The sequence below is a fragment of the Gorilla gorilla genome, chromosome 17 (assembly GCF_029281585.2).
Source record: "Gorilla gorilla gorilla isolate KB3781 chromosome 17, NHGRI_mGorGor1-v2.1_pri, whole genome shotgun sequence".
Taxonomy (NCBI): Eukaryota; Metazoa; Chordata; class Mammalia; order Primates; family Hominidae; genus Gorilla; species Gorilla gorilla.
In genome coordinates this window covers 91,133,682-91,155,545 of record NC_073241.2, presented here as the reverse complement: position 1 = coordinate 91,155,545, position 21,864 = coordinate 91,133,682, and the positions used below count along the sequence as shown (strand labels likewise).

Genomic DNA, 21,864 nt, shown 5'->3' with positions numbered 1-21,864 from the left:
CTCTTCACTCCCCTTCAACCGCCCTACGATGTCTCTCTCTCTTTCTCTCTCTCTCTCCTTATCTCTCTCCCTCCCTCCCTCCCTCCCCCAATCTCTCTCTCTCCCTCCCCCGATATCTCTCCCTCTCTCTCTATCTCTCTCTCTCTCTCTCTCTCTCTCTCTCTTTCTCTCTCTCTCCCTCCCCTCTCTCCTCTCTCCCTGGGCCTTGTTTTGCTCTCTGCTTCTGCTGCCCCCTAGTGACCTGGCCCATCCCAGCTGCAGGGACAGCCGCTCTGGTCCTTGGGACCACCCCTGCTTTAGAGCGCTGGGGCTGGCAGAGTGGACCTTAATCCCCATCTGTCTCTGGGTCTGTGCCTCCTCTGGCGGAACTGATTAGTCATCCTGAGAACTGTCACACTGCACACCACTGGGCAGGCCAGTCCTCCAGGCTGTGCCCTGCGTCTCCTTCCTGCCTCCCCTTACAGTGATATTCGCTAGGAGAAGAGCTAAACCACCTGCCGTGTGCTGCCCTACATGCTCAACATGTATGAATGCATGTTAATCTTAACAACTCTATTGCAGGGGTATTTGACTTACTGGAGGTCCCAGGCTCTGGTCCCTACCCGTAACCACCCTGGGCACTGCCTCCCCTCGTCTTGGTCTCTGTGCCTTTGTGTCTGCTGAGTCCTCACCCTTGACATTGAAATGCTACTTTTTCTTGAAAAATCCTTCCTGGCTGCCCCAGACAGACATAGGTGCTCCTTCTTCCAGTTCAATCTGATACTCCCGCGTGAAGTATCAATCACACGACTGTAGTTTCTTCACGTCAAGCGTGGCTGCCTGTATTCCCCACCGGCCTTAGCAGGAGAGGGCCCTATCTTTTTCTCTTCAGATTCCCCAAACCTAGAGTAGTGCCTTTAACTCAATATGCATTTGAATGTGCCTGCGTTAATAGTAGTATTTGTTACTCTATGGCTTTCTCTGGGAAGTACGAATATGAAGTTGGATGAAAATTTTGTTTCTAAAAACACACTAAAGTGCACTGAGAATATTATCACTTTTTTTTTCTAAACCAATGCCTATGGATTGGGTTTTAAATACATAAATTTGCCAGTGCAATGGTGTACACCTGTAGTCCCAGCTACTCTGGAGGCTGGGATGGAAGGATCACTTGAGGCCATGAGTTGGTGGCTGCAGTGAGCTATGATTGTGTCACTGCACTTCAGCCTGGGCAACATGGCAAGATCCCGTCTCTACAAAAAAATGTTTTTTGGAAAAGTAGCTGGGCATGGTGGTGTGCATCTGTAGTCCCAGTTACTCGGGAGGCTAAGGCAGGAAGATTGCTTGAGGCAAGGAGTTCAAGGATGCAATGAGCTATGATCATGCTTGTGAATAGTCACTGTACTAGCTTGGGCAACATAGCAAGACCCCGTCTCTTAAAAAAGAAAGGAAGGAAGAAAAAACGCAAACTCAAATTCTCTGGAAAGCAGAGCAGTGGCTATTAGTGGCAGAGATAGGGGCAGATGTATGAACTGCATGAGGCACAAGGGGACCTTTTGGGGTGGCAGAAATATCTTGATTGGCATAGTGGTTACACAGGTGAGTACATTTGTCAAAACTGGTTGAACTGTACGCTGAACATATGTGCATTTTATTGCTGATACACTTTGCCTTAAAGTTGACTACAAAATAAATTTAAGAAAGCAAGAGGAGAAATCTGGATTTTTTGTTAGGTTAGAAAAGGTGGATTAATGATGGATGGTGTTGGGTTGCACCGCTGTTCCATATCTAGTTTCAAGGTTTGTACTTTTTTCTTTCCTTCTTACCTTGCCTAAATGGAAAATCAACCCTCATTGAGTTACTGCAGCTGGAAGTAAGAAAAAGCAGACGTAATGAGCAGACTGACAGCTGACTCCCTGTAGTGCTTAATTTTAGTACCAATGCCTTTAGGAATTCTTTGCAACTTCAGTGTAAGGCTTAACTCGTGCCATGAATCATCAATATTGAGGGTAGGTAGAGAAATTGCAGCAATAAACACTCTGTGCTCAAAGAAAATAATGTTATGAATGGCTTTCGAATAGACTTACTTAAAGAGATATCTATAAAACCCACTGGCCTTTTACTTTACCATTCTTTCCAAGTGTTGATATAGAATGTTCTCTGGGTAATTTGAGGAAGTTTAAAGAAATATATATTTTTTAATGTGTGAAAGTAAATGAGTCTTAACAATTAGGTAGGTTTTTGTTGTTGTTTGTTTTTTCATTGAGCCAAGATTTTCCCTCCTTGCACCTCCTTCCAGCCTTAGGGTACCTCAAATTAATGAAGTTCTACTCGTCTGAAATCATACATGTTCTTTAGTATTTTGAAGGAATACTGAATGTGTTTGGGCAATTTATTCAATGTTCCTTCTTGATGGTCAAGGTGACCCACCGTACGATACTGCTGTGTAGAGTGAGATTAACCTGGCCAAATCGAAATTTATTCAGCTACTTTGTGGCCTGCTATAGCTATGCAAAGGAACACGGGAATTATGGCCAAAGTTCAGACTATAAGGAGGAATTTATCATCATGTCTTTGTGAAGTTTCATCAAATAAGGAATTACCTTTAATCTGGAGCTATCATTATGACTTTTGGTGCCATTGCCCATATTGTTGAAATAATAGATCCATATTTCAAAGAATGAAGAAAGATTTGACCCCTTTCTGTATGTTCTCAATAATGGTAAATGATGGCCATTGTTTATGTTCTTTGCTCAGCTCTTTCTGGTTGTCTGGAAACAGTTATTTAAAAACAAAGTTGCATCTGTAAGCCTTATTATCTCCAAAATAGAATGCACAATAATTTTGAAAACAGTTTGCATTCTGGAGCTTGACAGAAAACTCAGGTAAGGTAACCACTGTTAGAGCAACAAGCTGGTTTCGAGGTAGGTGTCTCCAGAGTAATATACTAAATTTAAGAGAATCAGGGAAGGGCTAATGGAAAATGATGTAGATCTGAGGTCAACAAATAATAGCCTGTTTTTGTAAATGCAGTTTTATTAGAACTGTTGCGGAGGGAAAGTTCTTTCTCAGGTTGAGTATCATGGACGTGCAAATGAAAGTAACCAAAAACATGTAAAGAGGAAAAAAAGTTTATATATGTATACAACATGTGCCCGGATGAATGTAAGGATTACATACCTAACTTAGTAGGGGAAAGGGAGGAAGGTGAGAAAGGCCTCTATGGGAAGAACAAATAGGTATCTTTAGGAAAGACAAATGGGTTTTTAGGAGTTCAAACGGGAGATAAGAATGTTTTTGTGATAAGATGTGTGTTTGCATGTGTGAGTGGTCTTTCTGTCTTCTTTGTGACCGTGAAACTACCCTGGAGAGGGGATTTATGGTGGATTTCTCTTTGTTTCTCTCCTGGAAATAGACCTGCCCTAAAGAAGGTATTTATGGCAGTTCTCATTTCTCAGAAGTTTCTGCTTTTGGTCAGGTAAGGGATGCCCCACAAGTCTTCTTTCTGCATCTATTGAGTCTCAAATGCCTCCAGCTTAAAATAGTCTTTATACCAACTCTGGCGTTTTCAGTGGGTCCCCACAGAACATAGCCTTGCTCATTCCTTGAGATACTATGACTGCTTTCACACTTTGATGGCAGAGTTGAGTATCTGTGAAAGAGACTGTAGGATCCGCAAAGCCTAGAAGCTGGATGTACTACCTGCCCCTTTCTGGGAAAAGGTTGTGGGTCCCTGACATAGATAAAATATAATGGGAAAATATTTAAAAAGCCAACAAATTGACTTAAGGTTTCAATTTGTTCTGGAATTTGTGGTTGGTAAAAAAAAAAATTAGGAGTAGGGAACATGTGTAATTCATTTTATTAAAATGTAAATTTGTACATGGGAACTTTGGGCCTTTGGGGGTCCTGTATATATTGGACATGAGGAGTAGGGGCACTGGAGGGCTATAGCAGAGAGAGACCTTTGTTCTCCAAGGGAGCCTGGCTACTTGGAGGCCCTTGCAGTCCCTAAGGCACAACTCTCAGCCCTCAAACCCTCCCTTCACCTCCAGTGATGACTGCTTGCTTCCCTGGTCTGCAGCTGCCTCCAGACCTTAAGTTACCATCTTAATATCTTGCATCTCTTGAGGTTTGTGGTTGGAGTCTCCCTGTATGATGCTGACAGGGTCAGTTGTGATGTTTAATCAAATAGAGGAAATGCCACTGTCCTTCCCCTGAGTTTTCTTCTCTCTCCAGTATCTCTGGAGTGGAAAGAACAGTGGGCCAGCTTGTAGGCTCCTTAAATTCCAAATGTCCTTTCTGGCTCTGACAGGCAATGATAGTTCTGTTTAAAGGTTCTGTTTAATCCCTATATATATATGATCAATTGGACATACATGCTCAGTTGAAGAAGAGTCTCCTTCCAGTGCTCTGTCTACCCTTCTCTCTTTCCCATGGTTCTCTTTATATGGTTCTTTTCTTCTGGTTGTACATCCAGGCTCCTTGAGGGTAGGACACTTGTTTGCCATGGCAACCCCGGTTCCTTGAATAGTACACAAGGTGAGTTCACAATAAATATCTGCTTACTCACCTCTATGTGCTTTGTAGCTGTTCAGCAGCTGGTAAGACTTAGTAGGATTTTTGTTTTTTCATCTCTTTGGCTTTCCCTGTGTGCTTGATTTGTCAGTTATTTCAACTCTATTCAGAATTCTGGCAGTCAGGGTAATTGATCATCTTTATTTGCTCTACCTGCCTGTCTGTCTGTCTGTCAGCATCTTTTATCACTCCCTCTTTCCAGGGAGCCTGGGGATCTCCTGACAGTCTTTTATAGCTCTTTCCTGCTTTAATGATCATGAGCAACTTTTTCTTGACTGTCACTGAGTGATCAGAGCAAATGAAGATAAAGCCATGTGTTTGATGAGTGCCAGCGCTAACCTTGGCTTCCTGCACAAGGCAGAAAACTGTGCAGCCTCTTTTCAAGGTAGCGTTGGGACCCCCTTCATCTGGTAACAAGTTTGGGTAATAGGAATATCTTTCTTCATCTGGGAAGGCTACTGATCAGACTTGAAGGAGTTTTTCTTTTGATAGTTGCTAAAAAATTGAAGTTGTAGCATTTTCTGTTAGGATATGGGCTCTAGCTAGATGCACTCATTAAGCTGAAGGCATCAAGGGAGAAATTTCTAAGTAGTTTATATGCCCACTCCCCCATCTCCCATGAATGCGCATTCTTGCCAGATCACTAGCAGATAATGTTTGTAAATGATCTGTCAGGGATGAGAAGCATAGAATAAGTGGCCTGGCAGTACTGCCACGCGGTTGGAAACCCAGCAGTGTTTTCAGCAATTATTTAGGTCATAGAATATTTTTACTAGAAGGTGCTTTAGGGGACCATCTAATCCAGAGTCCTCATTTGTCAGGGGAGGAAATAGGAGGCTCATCTAGAGGTTATTTGCCTAAGGTAACCTATCTATGTAACCACAGAATAAGAGCTAGAATCCTTATCTCCTGATTCCTAATAGTAATGATTGGCAGATATACAAACAAAAACCAGTAGTTATCATCACTCACTGCAATACTGACATGTGGCTTTAATTCCTAAAAATGTCTAGATTCCAATATACTTTGATTTTTAAATATGCATCACCAAACCATGGAGGGGTCAAATTCATTCATTGTTTGTTAATTTGACATAAACAAAATGCACCTGGGGCTGGGTAAATACCTCTCTGGTGACCATGGTGCTTGATTAGTTGAGTTTTGTAGTGACAGAATTGGCACATGCCCTAGCAGAGTCCCCTGGCACAGGATGCCCTTGGCTCCATGGCACATCCAGACAGGGACAGCACCTAGGCTGCACCCAGGCCAATTGGGCCCACAGTTGACTAGTGGGCTGTGCTGGCAGGGCCAGGCCTTCAGTTGTGTGGTGAGTCCCTGGGGTGACCTTGGCCTTCTGGATGGTGTGCTGCTTTTGTCTGGTTCAGCCAGTATTATTCTCTCTGTCCCATCCTGCCTGCCTCCGCCACCTGGGCCAGTTGGCCTCCAGCACTGTCAGCATCGCCTGCCCTATTCCCTGTTTAAATATGTAAACATCTTAAATAACCAAAAGGCTGGGCGTGGTGGCTCATGCCTGTGATCCCAGCACTTTGAGAGGCTGAGATGGGCAGATCAGTTGAAGTCAGGAGTTCGAGACCAGCCTGGCCAATATGGCGAAACCCCATCTCTACTAAAATACAAAAAAAATTATCTGGGTGTGGTGGTGCGCACCTGTAATCCCAGCTACTCAGGAGGCTGAGGCAGGAGAATAGCTTGGACCCAAGAAGCAGAGGTTGCGGTGAGCCAAGATTGCACCACTGCATTCCAGCCTGGGTGAGTGAGAGTCCATCTCAAAAAAACAAAAAACATGTTTAAACGACAATTTTCACTTTCTGGATTCTTTGCTTCATCAAATACAGCAAACCAGGATGCTCATAGGAGGAAACTGTGCAAATATTAGAGCTCGAGCCAATGGAATTCTCAGTTGAGATTTGTCAAAGTCCTGCTCCATTAAAACAATGACTGTAGTTACATCAATTGGACTACGCATGTATGCAGCAGTTGTGTCCTGGAAGGATTGCTCTTTGCTACCAGAGGACAAAAAGTCAATGACACATCTATCACTGGGCATTCCCATTCTTGCCACTAATTGGAGTGTTTGCTAAGATCCAATATAACTAAGTGGCTGGCAAGCCAGCTGACATACCAGATGAAATGGAATTGTGATTATTTTGTTTAATCCCATTTCAAATATTTATATTTTGTTGAAGATTTAAGTAGATGGCCTGTATCAGAAAGATGTGCTATTTCAATAGGAAAGGAAAAGCAATGTAGTGCCTAGTTTATTCTCTGCATTTGAGTTTTTTTCTCAACACAACCATTGAATTTAAGGTCCTCATAGAGACTATCAAATGGAACACTTCAAGGTCAGCCCGATGTAATCAATATCAGCTCAGGCCACAATTCCACAGAGAGGCTTCATAATTAACCCCACTGTCGCAGAATGTATGAAGATTCTTAAGAGTGTAAGCAGAGTAAAACTATCTGGATTATCTACTTCACTGGCTTTTTTTATCCTTGGGCTCATATGCCTAGACTTCTAAAAGCAACTGGGATTATAAAAATTCAATGTTGGAGATCTTTGCTATTTTACCACCTACCAAATGAATGGGCGCACTTTGTCACACCTGTACGTTTTCAAAGATGCATAAAATTATGTATAGTTTTTAAAAAGAAATTTTATTTTGTGAAAGTAAATCGTTATTGTAAAGGACTTTCAAAAGAACAAAACATCTATGGCCTCAAAATAACAACAGCAACAACAACACAAAGACCCCTTTTGTTTATTTATATATTGTTCAATTAATATTATTTATGTAACTATGTACTGTTTTATGAGGTTATGTTTGAAATAAGTTCTATCTTGGGAGCCATCTATTTTTTGAGAATGCCCTCCCCGAGCCACTGTTCTTCTCTTTGTCGTCTGTTTTTCCCTTTGATCTTGACTTTAAGTTTTTTTCAAATAAATTGTGGTGACATTTAAAAACTGTTCTCATATATTTTCTTATATACTTGTTCTTATGCATTCTACTGAAGTACTCTTTCCCTTTAAATCTTAATGAGTATTTTATTGGAGTATCACATCTTGCTCTTCCTGTAAGGAAAACAATGCCAAACAGGTCTCTGAAGCAGCAGTCCCCAACATTTTTGGCACCAGGGATGGGTTTTGTGGAAGACAATTTTTCCACAGGACGGATGGGTAGGGACCGATGGTTTCAGGATGAAGCTGTTCCACCTCAGATCATCAGGCATTAGTTAGATCCTCATAAAGAGTGTGCAGTCTAGATCCCTCGCATGTGAAGTTCACAGTAGGGTTTGTGCTCCTATGAGAATCTAATGCCATCGCTGATCTGACGGGAGGTGGAGCTCAGGCGGTAATTGTCTGTCACCAGCTGCTGACCTTCTGCTATGTAGCCTGGTTCCTTTCAGGTTGTAGACTGGTACTGGTTGGTGGCCTGGGGGTTGGAGACCCCTGCTCTAAAGTAATCACTGATATGTGTTTATTATAACACGCTTGACAGGGAACTCTGAATTTCTTTTCTGGTCTACATGGACTTTGTTTCCATTCTTTCTTCTATAGTTGATGCACGTCTTTAGACTTCATGATGAAAGGGGGAAAGAATGATCCATCATTAGCTTCACTCCGTAGCCTCATAAATTTCCTTCTCTTTGCCTAACGAATCATCATCATTACGAATTATGCTCCAGAAAATAAACTGGAATGCAGTACAGGCTGGCTTCATGTAGAACAAATCAGTGCATAAATCAGAGAGGCTGCTGTCAAAATGGCTTGTAAGGCCTAGAACTTACTTGGATAGAGTTGGAAATTGAATAGGATAATCTAATTTTAAGGGAGCTTAACACAAATTAAGGGAACATTACTTGGAACATAAATTCATGAATAAAATTGCATATTGGTTTTGTTGACCAATGATGGTACGCAGGTCTTGGGGCAGGGCCAGGAAGAACACTTGCATGCCTCCTCCCAAGCTGTTCCAAGTGGCAGCTCTTTGATAGCCAGGAAGTGCCTCTGGGCAGATATGTGCCTCAGTGCAGAGCACTAGACTGAGTGGAGAGGAAGTGGAGAACAAGCCCTGTCCTCTCTGAACCTTTCACTGTGTGGAAGTATGTGGATCCCCTGAGCTCACTTGACCTTCAGCCACAACTCCATCATCCCTGCTTGGCCAGGGAGAAAGCAGGCTCAGAGAAGGTAAATGACTTTGGCCTGGTATCACAGCTGGTTAGTGACAGAGCTAGGCTTTGAGCCCAAGGTTCTTTGAGTCCCAAACCTCCATTCTTCCCACTCTGCTGAGCTACCTCCCACGTTGTGATGTAGAAGTTAAGGTAAATAGTATGGAAAGAAGAAAGGTTTATACATAAATCGGTGGTTTGTTTTGATATGATGTCATGAAACATTTTTGTCCCCAACCTCATTTGCAATTGAGGGTTTTCCTGTTAAGGAAAAGTCTCTCCAAATTCATAAAATTGCAGGAGTCTGTAAAATTTTGTACCCTGCCTCAATTTTACTGTTCCTACCCACCCGTAGCTCAACGTGAGCAATCCTTCCCCACAGGCACAGCTACATCTCAGTAGAGTCAATCATAGTCTCACCTGATTGCTGTCTGTGCACTTTCACCTGGAGAGAGATAGAGCAGGATTCACCAACGAACCCTGTATTTTGTTTTAAGAAAAAAAAATGTATTACCTTGGATATAAAATTATAGAAGAATTTTATCCTACTCTCTTTGACTATTTTTTTTTTTTTTTTGGTGAGACGGAGTCTCTCTCTGTCACCCAGGCTGGAGTGCAGTGGTGCGATCTCTGCTCACTGCAAGCTCTGCCCCCTGGGTTCACGCCATTCTCCTGCCTCAGCCTCCCGAGTAGCTGGGACTACAGGCGTCCGCCACCATGCCTGGCTAATTTTTTGTATTTTTAGTAGAGACAGGGTTTCACCATATTAGCCAGGATGGTCTCGATCTCCTGACTTCATGATCCGCCTGCCTCGGCCTCCCAAAGTGCTAGGATTACAGGCGTGAGCCACCGTGCCCGGCCGGATTCTTTTTTTTTTTTTTTTTTTTGAGATAGTGTCCCACTGTGTCATTCAGGCCGGAGTGCAGTGGTGCGATGTTGCCTCACTGCAATCTCCGCCTCCCGGGTTTAAGTGATTATCCTGCCTCAGCCTCCTGAGTAGCTGGGATTACAGGTGTCCACCAGCACACCCAGCTAATTTTTTTATTTTTAGTAGAGACAGAGTCTTGTTATGTTGACTAGGCTGGTCTCAAACTCCTGGCCTCAAGTGATCCACCTGCCTTGGCCTCCGAAAGTGCTGAGATTACAGGCGTGAGCCACTGTGCCTGACCTTCTCTTTGACTCTTTAATATCTTCCTGAATAACTTAAATACCTTCCCCAGCACCTCCAGTGGAATATGGCCTGAACAGAACGCATTGTATTTCTCTTCATGATCCTTATTTCTCATCATGATATTACCTTCCTCTAAAGGCTTCATTTTTGGCTTCTTTCACTGTACAACCTCATTGCAATACCCTGCAAGATCCTGCTGGAATTCTGTGAACCTCTTCTCACATCTCATCATTCTGTCCTAATCATCACTTTTCACTTCAGCTACTCATTAACTCTTGCCTAATGTAATAGCCTCCCAATAGGTCTTTCCAGTCTTCCCTTGAATGAATTGTTCTGCTACTCTTAACCTTTCTGGTGTTTTCCCATTGCTCATTCTAAACTCCTGAATCCTTGGCCTGGCACTGGGGGCTGCCCACGGTCCACAGTCTCTGGCCTGTGCCTGACTAAGCTCATTTCTCCCCTCCCTGTGGGATCTGCTATCCCTGGTTGGGTCTGGGGAGAGTGCTTGCAGGTTCTCTGAGAGTTTTATTTCTTTAAAAGACATCTGTATCAGAGACTGTAAGGGCTAAAACGATCAAACTCTTAGAGAAGACTTCTGTAAGTTACTCTAGTATTAGAAACAATCCTCTAGCCAGTGTCCCAGGTAGAATAGGAAATAATTCTGTAATCGCTCACCTTCTTTCCTTTGCTCATGCTGATTCCATAACCTGAAAATAGCCTGTCCCCTGATTTTTTGTGTCTAATTCCATAATCCAGATTTTTCACTAAACTCCCCCTGATTCCTTCGGCTCCCTTAGGGTACCTTGTATTTACGTTACAATTGTCTAAGTACTTAGCGCTCCCATCTCTAGGCCAGGACTTTCTTATGGGCAATGACAAGATCTTAGTTACAAGGGACAAAAAGAAACATCACGCTTGACACATAGTAGATATGCAATGAAAATTTGAATGAATAAATGAATGAAAGAAAAAATATATTCGTGTGTTCCTTCTTACCTAGGTTTAAGTTGTTTTCGGGTAGAATCTGGGTCTGATTTATATCCTACAGTATTTAGCATTGTGCTTTGTGCATAATAGATATTCCATAAATATTTTTTGAATTAGTGGATAGCTATGTAGTTGATCCTGATATGAACTTTCTGAATGCTACATTACTGTATTTCACTTTCAGTAACTTAAGTGTTTCTAATATAGCTAATGTATTTTAAAGTATGTTGATCTTTTCATTGTTACTAGTTTTTAACAGTGGTTATTTTTGTCTTTGAACTGGTTTGCTTTTTCTTGTTTTTTGTTTTTTGTTTTTTGTTTTTTTAATTTGAGACAGGGTCTCATTCTGTCATCCAGGCTGGAGTGCAGTGGTGCAAACATGGCTCACTGCAGCCTCAACCTCCCAGGCTCAGGTGGTCCTCCCACCTCAGCCTACTGAGTAGCCGGGACTAGAGGTGCTTGCCACCATGCCTGGCTAGTTTTTGTATTTTTTGTAGAGATAGGGTTTCACCATGTTGCCCAGGCTGGTCTCAAACTCCTGAGCTCAAACGATTCCCCCTCCTCAGCCTCCCAAAGTGCTGGGATTGCAGGTGTGAGCCCCCACGCCGGCCAGGTTGGTTTTTGGTGCATTCTTAATTTTGATTGTTAACACATTATATATCGTGATGGGGGGGTGCTTTCTTAATTTCACAAAGGAAATTAGAAAGGAAAAAGAAGGGTCACTTTTAAGAAAAATGTGAAGGATCTTATCTATTTGTTATAGCTCCCATCTCTAGGTGTTGGTGGGGTTCTAGGACTAGCAATTTTTTCTGCAATAGTGGTTGAGTAATTCTTTCTAGAGTCATCATGGCTCCATCCAGGGACACATAATTTGGATGCTTTCAATGGGAAACTGAGTCAGGCAGCCCTTATTGAAATGCCAGTGGAGCATTAGAGGACATTCCCAAACTTCAGTGAAGTTGAACTAAGTTTCTCTGCCTCCCCTCCATACCAGGATGCTAACACTTTTTTTTTTTTACAATGAGGAATGCTTGCCAGACTTCCCTGACAACCTTTAACTATAGAATATTTGATTTCAATTAGTGAATTAATGGTTCAGTCATCTCTCTATCTGAGGGCATTGGTTCCAGGACCCCCATGTATACCAAAACCTGCGAATACTCAAGGCCCACAGTTGGTGCTATAAAACCCAAGAATATGAAAAGATGGCCCTCGGTATACAGGGGCTTTGCATCCTGAGAACGCTGTATTTTTGATGTCATTTGGTCGCAGATGCAGAACCCACTCATAGAAAGGGCTGACCGTATCTATTCAAAAAATTCGTACTTAAGTGGATCCATGTGGTTCAAACCTGTGTTGTTCATGGGTCAATCGTGCTTGCTTTTAGTTGTGTTACTTGGTACAAGCCTAAGTAGTAATGAAACAAAAAGAACTGACTGGAAAATGTCAGTGATGCCTTTGTGATGAGTGTGCTTTTGTGATCCACACTGCCTTAAGCTTCACTGCTGCTTTTGGTTTTGTTGCTGTTTGGGGTTTTTTGTTTTGTTCTCTTCAAATGATTTGTTGGGAAAGATGAAAGATGCCTTCATGTGCTGCTTCTGCAGTGTCACTTTCCTTCTCTGTGAAGAGGAACAATCCTAACCCATATATGTAAACTGAGCGAGCTAGTTATAGGAAGTACCTAGGTTTGTGAAGTTGCCTAAATCTTGCAATTAAGACTTACAAGTGGGTAAGTAGAGTCAGGAAAAAAGGTCAGAGGATCTAAGGAGAGAAATTTACTTCTAGGAAATGCTATGAACTTATTGGAAGCAGGAAAGTTTCTCTAGTATATTTTAGAAGGATGACCCAGAGCTTGCTTAAACGTACAAAACAGAAACAAAAGACACCCTCTTTATGAAATACAGATGCATCGTCTACAACTATTGGAGTTGTTCATTTTTTTAGAAATGAATAAAGTATTTGCCATGACATGCTGTCTGAGACAACTTTCATTCACCTTTCACTGGGCGTTATGGGAATCCTGTAGTCTCAAGAGTGGTAAATTTTTAGGCTTTTGGCCCAGTGTCAAGACTTTTGAGCAATGGTATAAATCCATTAGATATGTTGACATCTCAACTTCTTTGAAATAATTAAGATTGTTTGCATTATTTGTCTCTCTCAGAAATGAACACACCTGCGAGTACTGGATGCCTGTGAGCTCGCCATCACCTGCACTGCAAAGACACAGGGCGGTGGCCTCTGAGAAGCAGCTCCTTCCCCTTCACCTTGGCCTTGCCCTTCCTGCTCACGGTCCACCATGGAGACGCTGTCCCAGGACTCTCTGCTGGAATGTCAGATCTGTTTCAATTACTACAGCCCCCGGCGCAGGCCCAAGTTGCTGGACTGCAAGCACACCTGCTGTTCAGTGTGCCTCCAGCAGATGAGGACCAGCCAGAAGGATGTGCGGTGCCCCTGGTGCCGTGGCGTCACCAAGCTGCCCCCCGGCTTCTCCGTGTCGCAGCTCCCGGATGACCCGGAGGTCCTGGCTGTCATCGCCATTCCACACACTTCCGAGCACACCCCGGTCTTCATCAAACTTCCCAGCAATGGGTGCTACATGCTGCCCCTGCCCATCTCCAAGGAGCGTGCGCTGCTGCCCGGAGACATGGGCTGCCGCCTGCTGCCCGGGAGCCAGCAGAAGTCCGTCACCGTGGTGACCATCCCTGCTGAACAGCAGCCTCTGCAAGGTGGGGCTCCCCAGGAGGCGGTGGAGGAGGAGCAGGACAGGCGGGGCGTGGTGAAAAGCTCCACCTGGTCGGGGGTGTGCACTGTCATCTTGGTGGCTTGCGTCTTGGTCTTCCTCCTCGGCATCGTGCTTCACAACATGTCTTGCATTTCTAAGCGCTTCACTGTGATATCCTGTGGCTGAAGAGGGCTGCAGGGAAGTCTCTTGTGGGTGCCAACTTAGGGGTTGAGCAGGTTGATGATGAGATCCCAGTGAGAAGATGGGGGGCAACACTGACCATTTGGTGCTGAGCGCTGGCCTCTGGGTTGCCTCTTGATTACCCCAAGACAGACACAAAGGGCAGAAGGTGTGGTCTCAACAAGATACCAGGTGAATTGTTCTGAGTGTTGATGGCAACAGCTTGGAAGATGATTGCATGCATCCTCATAATCATGTATTCAATGGACTGTAATTTATGATTTTTCAAAATCATGTTACAAGATAGACATATTCTACTTAGACGTTAAACTGTACAAGTGCGTACAATGTGACCTTCTCTAAATGCGGTAGATTCAAACAAAGATGCTCTGTAGACAAGTAGAATTAAACCTATGAATCCGTGTAAAAATTCAGTGAAGACATGCACTGCTGGCTTCTTTATTTTTTTTTTCTTTTTATTGAAACCCAGTCTTCATTTAGTTGCTAAGGCTTTTAATACATTTTGAATGGCACCAAAACAAAATAAGTCAAAATGGACAGTCATTTTATTTGGAGAAAATATTTGAACAAGTGTCTCCAATGTGTTGTGTTTTGTCATGAACCTTCATTTTCTTCACTTGTAATTAGATCTCGCTACGTGTTTATGGAACTGAAAGCTCAACAGGGGAGCAATAAGCCGAGAAATCATGAGAAATGTCTAATCCCACGGGAAACCTGTATGCCGATTTTCCTCAAGCCATCTCACAAAATAAGAATTTCAAATGTAAATATTGTGTATTTGTGTGTGTGTGTGTGTGTCTAATTTGATTTACCTCAGGTGTTTGAGTCTTTGCTGAAGAATCCTGGGATGAAGACTTCATTGGGCATGAATGAGTCAAGTCTCTGAAGCGGTGGCCACTTCTTGGACATCTTGACCCAGCAAGTAGTCTCCTACACGTTACCTGCAACACTCGCTCCTCTTCTGTGTATTTAAGTCCTGCATTTTGTAAGAGGCAAATGGAGAGTAACAGAAGAGTGTCTTTTCTCCTGGTTTTGGAGTCTTGCCCTGGCCGTGAGTGTTGTGACTGATGGTCAACCCAGGCGGGCATTTTAATAGATGGCCTATGATTCTTTTTTGAAAGATCCTCTTCCACAAGAGTTAAGCCAGTTAGAATTCCTGTTTCCTCTTGTTGATATGAGAGAAGATCTCCTGTATTTTAACACGTTTTTACCAAGAAAGGTGGCAAGGTAAACTAACAGCTCAAATTCCCAATATAAGTGGACCAGTTCCTCATAAACTGTCAAATGTTCTTAAATGTGTAGTGATCCATAGATGCTCATGAAGAAAGATCTGCTAGAAGTACGTGATAAATTCCTATCCCTGGGTGCATGTGCATTCAGAAATAGCTGTGAGCTTTACAGTTCTCATCTAACTTCTTTTATGGAATTCATGAAGCAAGTGGTATGTGACAAGGACTCCACTTATAAATATAACTGTTTTTATGTTCCACTGAATCCCTGAAAATGGTGAGGAGGGTGGGGGGAAGTGAAGGAAAGACAAGCAGGGCTAGTTCCAAAAAGCAAGGCTAGAAAATAGCCCTGTGAGGTCAAGACAATTTAATTTATTTACATGCTACCTGTTATCTTCAAGCAGCACAAAATATGCATATAAAAGTGATGGAATTAATGTGAAATAAAACAAAAATATAATGGCTAGAATACAAAGCTAATACTGCTAATTGGCATGAGAATTCAACATAAAATTGTGAGCTCTGATTTTTCAAATTTGTCATAAAACCTTTAGGAAATGTATTTGAAAGCTGAAAATAGAAATTAGGTTAAAATGCCATTTTATTGTGTAAGCTCTTGGGCATTATACAACAAATAATCTAGGGTTTATTTGGCATTAATAATTTAGGTATCATATTAGCTGAATACTATCCTCTATTACATAACATAACATACTGTTGGGTTAGTGTCAATTTCTCAAACTCTCCCAGGCTGCCGTAATGCATGTCTGACCTAATTTCTATTCCTCTTGGAGGAAAATACACACACACACACACACACACACACACCCACACACACCACAGAAGTGTTGCATTAAGAATGCTACATTTCGAATAGACTTTGCCCTTGCAATTTTAAGCTATGCCATATTCAGATTAATTTTGTGAGTGATATCTGCATATGTTTCTGTACAGTATGAAATGACTGACCCTGTAGTATAGTACATGATAGAGTTCTACTTGTTGAAGTAGGTTAGATATAGACACTAATGTGTGTGATGATAGTGTCCTGTGTTTCTTAGTGCAAATCTGTAGAGTAAAAATGTCCATAGAACTTTTACTTAAAAACAATCCCATGCTAGAGTTGCCATTAAGCAATGCAAAATTAATCGGCTGTATGGTAGATTCTTGACCTTAAATTTAACAATAACAACCAAAATCAGATTTTTTTTGTGAGTCTTACTGACCTAAGAAACATTGTTTAAATTGTTTAAATGGATCTGCTTGCAGTTATTTGTGTACGTGTTTGTTGGGGTGTGCATTCTTGTGTGTGTGTGTGTGTGTGTGTGTGTGTGAGAGAGAGAGAGAGAGTGAGAGAGAGAGAGAGAGAGAGAGACAGAGAGAGAGAGAATCTCAGTCTCCCAGATAGAATTTTATAGGCTTAATGATGTTTTAATGTTGCTTGGCATCCCATTGCTCTGGCCTCTTCTGGCATTTACCAATGACCCTTAACAAACACATCTACCCATGTGACCAAAGTCCACTGACACAAGAGGCCAGGATTCATACTTGCACATTAATGAAAAGTCACAACTGGAAAGCACAGAAAGAGCTGAAAGCAGCCTCCGGTGGCTTCATTTTGTAGATGAGTCCGTTTTGTAATTCTGCAGAAAAGGGGGGATATGAACTTCGCACTACAGTGTCTTCTTGCTCCATCCTAGGTCTGTCTATATCTCTATCTGGCTATGATCCTTTCTAGGGTTGATGAATACCCTTTACTGAGTCAACTATTGCTTTAAAGAATTTTTTTTGTAGGTTTATGTACTCATTTTAGTTAGCATCTACCTCTCTGGGAAAATGAAAGGAGTGTTGACTTAGGGATGAGTATAGATGTTGAAAGACAACTATCAAACCATGTGGTTTGAATTTTTAAAATTGTAAAACATTGGTGTCCAAACCTCCCACCCCACTTGTATGTAAAGGACAATGAGTGTTGTATAAATAGTAAACTATAAGAAGCATGAATTTTCATCTTTATTAATGATCTTGAAATAAGGAAGAGAATGCTTAATATGTTAAGTAGAGCCAAGAATGCTACTAAGAAGCATTGTCTTTGGAAAAATTTTGTATAATGACTTGGGGCATAAGATGTGATGAAAAGGCAACTTGGTTTTTGGTTCCAGTCATACTTAATGATCAGAAAGCTCTAAGATATTTTCTTTAAAAATAGAATTAAGTTTAATTTTTTGCATGGCTTACAGATTGGGTCCCTTGAAGGTTAAACCATGTGATGGTATAACCTGTGAGATCTTCTAGATTGGCACTGTTCAATAGGGCTTTCTGTGATGATGGAAATGCTCGAAAACCTGTGCCGTCTGGTACGGTAGCCACCAGGCACATTGACTTTTAGGCAGTTAAAATGGGGTTACTACAAGGGAAGAACTGGATTTCAAATTTTATTTAATTTTAATTAGCTTAAATTTAAATAGCCCTATGTGTCTAGTGGCTGCCATATTGAACGACGCAGTTCTGGGTGATAGCGCTTGGGGATCCAGCATCAAGGTATTAATGGAGTAACAGTGAGGCTAAGGTGAGAGTTTGTGGGCTAGTGACATGCAGTTGGCAAAAGGCAAAACATTCCTTTCTGGGCTTAAAAAGTATGTGATCTCAAGTATGACAGTAAAAATTCATTGTTGCCCTTTGGAACTGTTGCTTATAGATTTTAGGCCAAGGAATGATCAGTGAAGCTTAAAGAATGCTTTATTAAGCCCCTTTTCTGGGATCATTAGCTGCATGTTAACCTACTGTCCAAAAATAGTAGTTAGACAGTACCTGTAAAACGTTTGACTTGCAAGCTATGCATGATCTGTACTGTGAAATTGTGTCTAGGGTCTTGTGGCCAAAAAGTAAATGTTACAGGAAAAAAAAAAAAAGCCTAATGAAATCCCCGTTCACTTCCAGTATCTTATCCAAACTTCATTGCTGTATTAGTAAGGTGCAAATTTAAGAGCAAGCATGTTTTGCAGTGTTCAGACTGGTTTTGTTTGCCCTTGAAGTTGGCCAGCTTGTCGTTGTATTTGGTGTGGGCATATGTGGGCATCATTTTTCAGATGCCAAACTAAAATGTAGGTACTATTTTTAGAATGAGATTTGACATTGTTTTAGTGTCTTTCTTTTTTAAGCAAAAATTTCAGTTATCCCTGAAAGAGTTGAAGATTTGAAGCTTTGCACAAAAGCACTTTTTTTAACAGTAAAAAATACTGCCCATGAAATTTAAAGACTTGAAGTTTACTAAAGCTACAATAATTATTTTTTAGCTAAATAAAAGGAAGCAGAAAATTCAGTTTGAGATATATTTCCTATAAAGACCAGATTCTTACTGATAATCTGGTATTTATTCCAGTCTAGATTTTGATTTTAAGAGTTCCCATCCCTTTATTTGAAAACTTATGTTGTTTCAAAATTGGTTAGTCTGCTTTTCATTGTTTTCCGAATGGAATATATACAAAATACATTTACTTCATTTTAGCAGAAATGGGTTGATTTTTTTTTTCTAGAACTCATCAATGTGCAAGACTTTCCTTCTTAGCTTGCCTTTAAAAATCATTTAATTTTTTTTTTTGCCAAGATAGTAATCTTTCTTTAGCCTTAATAGGAAGATAGAAGTTCAAAAGTTATCGGTGCAAAAGGAGTGATACACAAAAGACTTCAATTTCTATCTTTTCTCAGAAAAGTGATGCTGCCCACCAGTCAGCATTTTGTTTCCACATAAGAAGTGTCAGGTAGTCAGTCTGTCATCCCTGACCTAGATAGAGAAGCTGTTCCATGACATGTCCATCATTCTCAGTAAATTGTCACCTACAAGGTAATTCTTACCAAAACAGAAACTACTGAGAAGAATAAGATAGTCGAGATAATTCAGTAGCTGTTTTGAAAGTAGTAGTCTATTTAAAAAGCAACGATGTTCAGTTGCTGGATTTTGTTCAACATGAGACACTTATTTATTTATTTATTTATTTATGAGATGGAGTTTTGCTCTTGTTGCCCAGGCCAGAGTGCAATGGCATGATCTCAGCTCACTGCAACCTCCGCCTCCCAGGTTCAAGCTATTCTCCTGCCTCAGCCTCCTGAGTAGCTGGGATTATAGGCATGCGCCTCCATGCCCAGCTAATTTTGTATTTTTTAAAGTAGAGACGGGGTTTCTCCATGTTGGTCAGGCTGGTCTCCAACTTCTGACTTCAGGCGATCCACCCGCCTCAGCCTCCCAAAGTGCTGGGATTACAGGCATGGGCCACTGCACCCAGCCAACATGAAACACTTCTAAAAGATAAGTGGAAATTCAAGCCATTGATTTTTCTGACACAACTGACTTACTACACACACACACACACACACCACAATTTAGCTGTAATTGGAGTTAAAATTCAGTAAAAAACTGTTATTAGTCGTGTTTTCCAATTTGTGAGTTATACAATATTGGATTAGATGCTAATTTCCTAACTGTTGCTATGGGCTGCATACGTTATGTGAAACTAACTACCTTTGGGAGTGTCTATATAAACACTTGAAACTTTTCAAATATATGAAGAGGTAGGTTCTACTGTATACATTTTATTGGAAAGCCATTGATCATTGAAGAACATAAGCAGGTGGGGCATTTAATTTCTTCCAAATACCTTATTTTTTGGATCTGCTCAAGTGGTTAGGGCGAGTGCACCATTATTCCCAAATCCCTGCAATTTGGTTCCCATTTTTCTGCACAAATTTTCTTGCTCAGTCGAGCCAATGACTTTTTTTTTTTTTTTTTTTTTTTCAGGATTCACTGCCTGGGGTATCCCACTATATATATCTCACCTATGATGTAGTGGTGCTTGAAATACTCATCTCATTAGCTAGATTTTATTATTCTAATCTAAGGTTTTTTATATTATTCATACTATGATATTTTTAGGGACAATCAGTAATATTTGGGGCAGAGTACTGAGGGACCTCTTGAAGTCTGCAACAGCATGCATTTTCTTTGTTTTCGTGGGAGTGCTTCCCTGTAGCTGTCTTTGTTCTAGAACACTGCTCCAAATTTATTTCCATGGGATGTAGGGCTAGTAGCCCATGTGAAAGTCTTCTGTAATCTCCTTGGGGTGTGAGTTATTGGGTTATTCTAACAGGAGTTTTCCAAAGGGATGGCCCATTTTTAATTCAACATTTGCTTTTTGAAAATCCAGAAGTAGACAGTTGGATATAATAGTGGTGGAAGAGCATGGGCTGTAAGCAGAAGGAAATAGAGATGACAAATGCCTCTTAAAGGGGATCTAGTTGATACCTCTGTTAAATAGTGGGAGAACACAGTAGCTGGTACCTTACACTGTGCTTTAGGAAAATCCTATGAGGATTTCATTTACAAATCCTCATAGGATTTTCTGGGTTGAGGGACAACCCAACTATTAAGTAGAGGGAGAGGGAGAGGGAAAGGGAGACGTGAAGCACTGGGTCTATGTGAAGGGACAGGCAGATATACCCACAGAGGGAGAAAATACTTAATAAAGGAAGAGTATAGCTGCAAAACAAGACATATAGGAGCTGAAGGCCAGATATGGCAGAAACCAGCTGGAGAAAGAAGCACAGGACAAGTAGGACAACTTAGTCAAGCACAATCTGTCATTCCAGTATGGACTACCAAGTTCAATTCAGGATGCTTCAGTTGAAGACATGTGGGGTAATGTGCTCAGCTCATGAGGGTCCAAGGAGGCCCCATTTTCCCTATCACCCTATCCTATGCTCGTGGTTTGTATTGTTAGCACACTAGGCAATTTCAGAGTCTGCTCTAGAGTTGGTTGCCACGTCAGTGCAGACAGACTCTAGAATCCTCTTAACCATGGAATGCAAGGCCTGTTCCTGTGGATCTATCCTGACTTGAGTATGTCAGTACTGTTGGGAAAATGAGTTCAAGAATATTTCAGTTTATATATCCTGGTTGCCGTCATATATTTTTTCATTTCACCACTTGTTTGTGTTTGCCTCACTCAACAGTCATGGGTGTAGAAGCTGGTTTCAGCTTGGGGCTGTTACAAACTCCCAACATAAGCCATGTAGCTGCAACCCAGGGTTCCTCCCACCCTACGGCTTCAGCGGTGGGTTCCCTGGCCCTCTTGAAAACAAATACTCCAGTCTAATAGCTATATTAATGCTGCTCAGAGGCTATTAACTCAAATCCTTGATGTGTTTCATTTACAATTATGTGGATTATTTATTTTAGGAGTTTTTTTTTTTTTAAGGGCCAAATAGCCCTACAGATAAATGAGCTGCTGGGCTGTGTAGAAAATATTGTCCAAATGTTGCCAAATATTGACTTCGTAAAGGGGATATCAAGCTGCTGTTTATAAATCTGAATGTCTTAAAAGCATTCTTGCTTGCTCTCTCTGTTATAGATGGTGTCTTAGCCAGTCCTGAGTTTTCCAATGAACCCAATTTTAATATATGGTATTTTTGTATGCCAAACTGGTGTCTTGTCCTTTGTATATGTGGTAATGTTGATTTTATGACTACTGTAAAAACACATTTGCTATGATTAAAGTTCATAAAATGATTTCAAATAGACTCACGTATTGGTTTTTCCCCCCCTCCTAGCCCCAGGAAAAGAAAAAAAATTAGCTGAGATTTTCATCATCAGTTATTCTAAGGATTTTAGTAGACTTGGGTGATAAAGCAGTAAGAAGATCCTGAGCCAAGGATTTTAAGTGGAGATGACTTTCAAGTAGCTCCTCCGAGAGGCCAAAGAACACATCTTTAATGAGTAAGCCCAAGCTTGTCTTTGCAACTTGGGTTTCCTTCTG

At 41.4% G+C, this 21,864-nt stretch overlaps 1 protein-coding gene across 6 annotated transcripts in view; it reads left to right on the top strand.

Annotated features, from left to right (window-relative positions):
• The window catches only part of RNF152 (ring finger protein 152), an 86,319-nt gene extending 64,695 nt beyond the window's left edge, over positions 1 to 21,624 (top strand). For 5 of the 6 annotated variants that reach the window (XM_019014194.4, XM_019014193.4, XM_063699279.1 and 2 more), the window contains one exon: positions 13,065 to 18,593. In XM_019014194.4, coding sequence (XP_018869739.1) covers positions 13,200 to 13,811 — 612 coding nt within the window. In that variant the 5' untranslated portion in view covers positions 13,065 to 13,199 and the 3' untranslated portion in view covers positions 13,812 to 18,593. Of the gene's footprint in view, positions 1 to 13,064 lie in introns of all 6 variants that reach the window. The other variant, XM_004059493.4, reaches the window with a different exon arrangement.
• Positions 21,625 to 21,864: the final 240 nt, after the last annotated feature.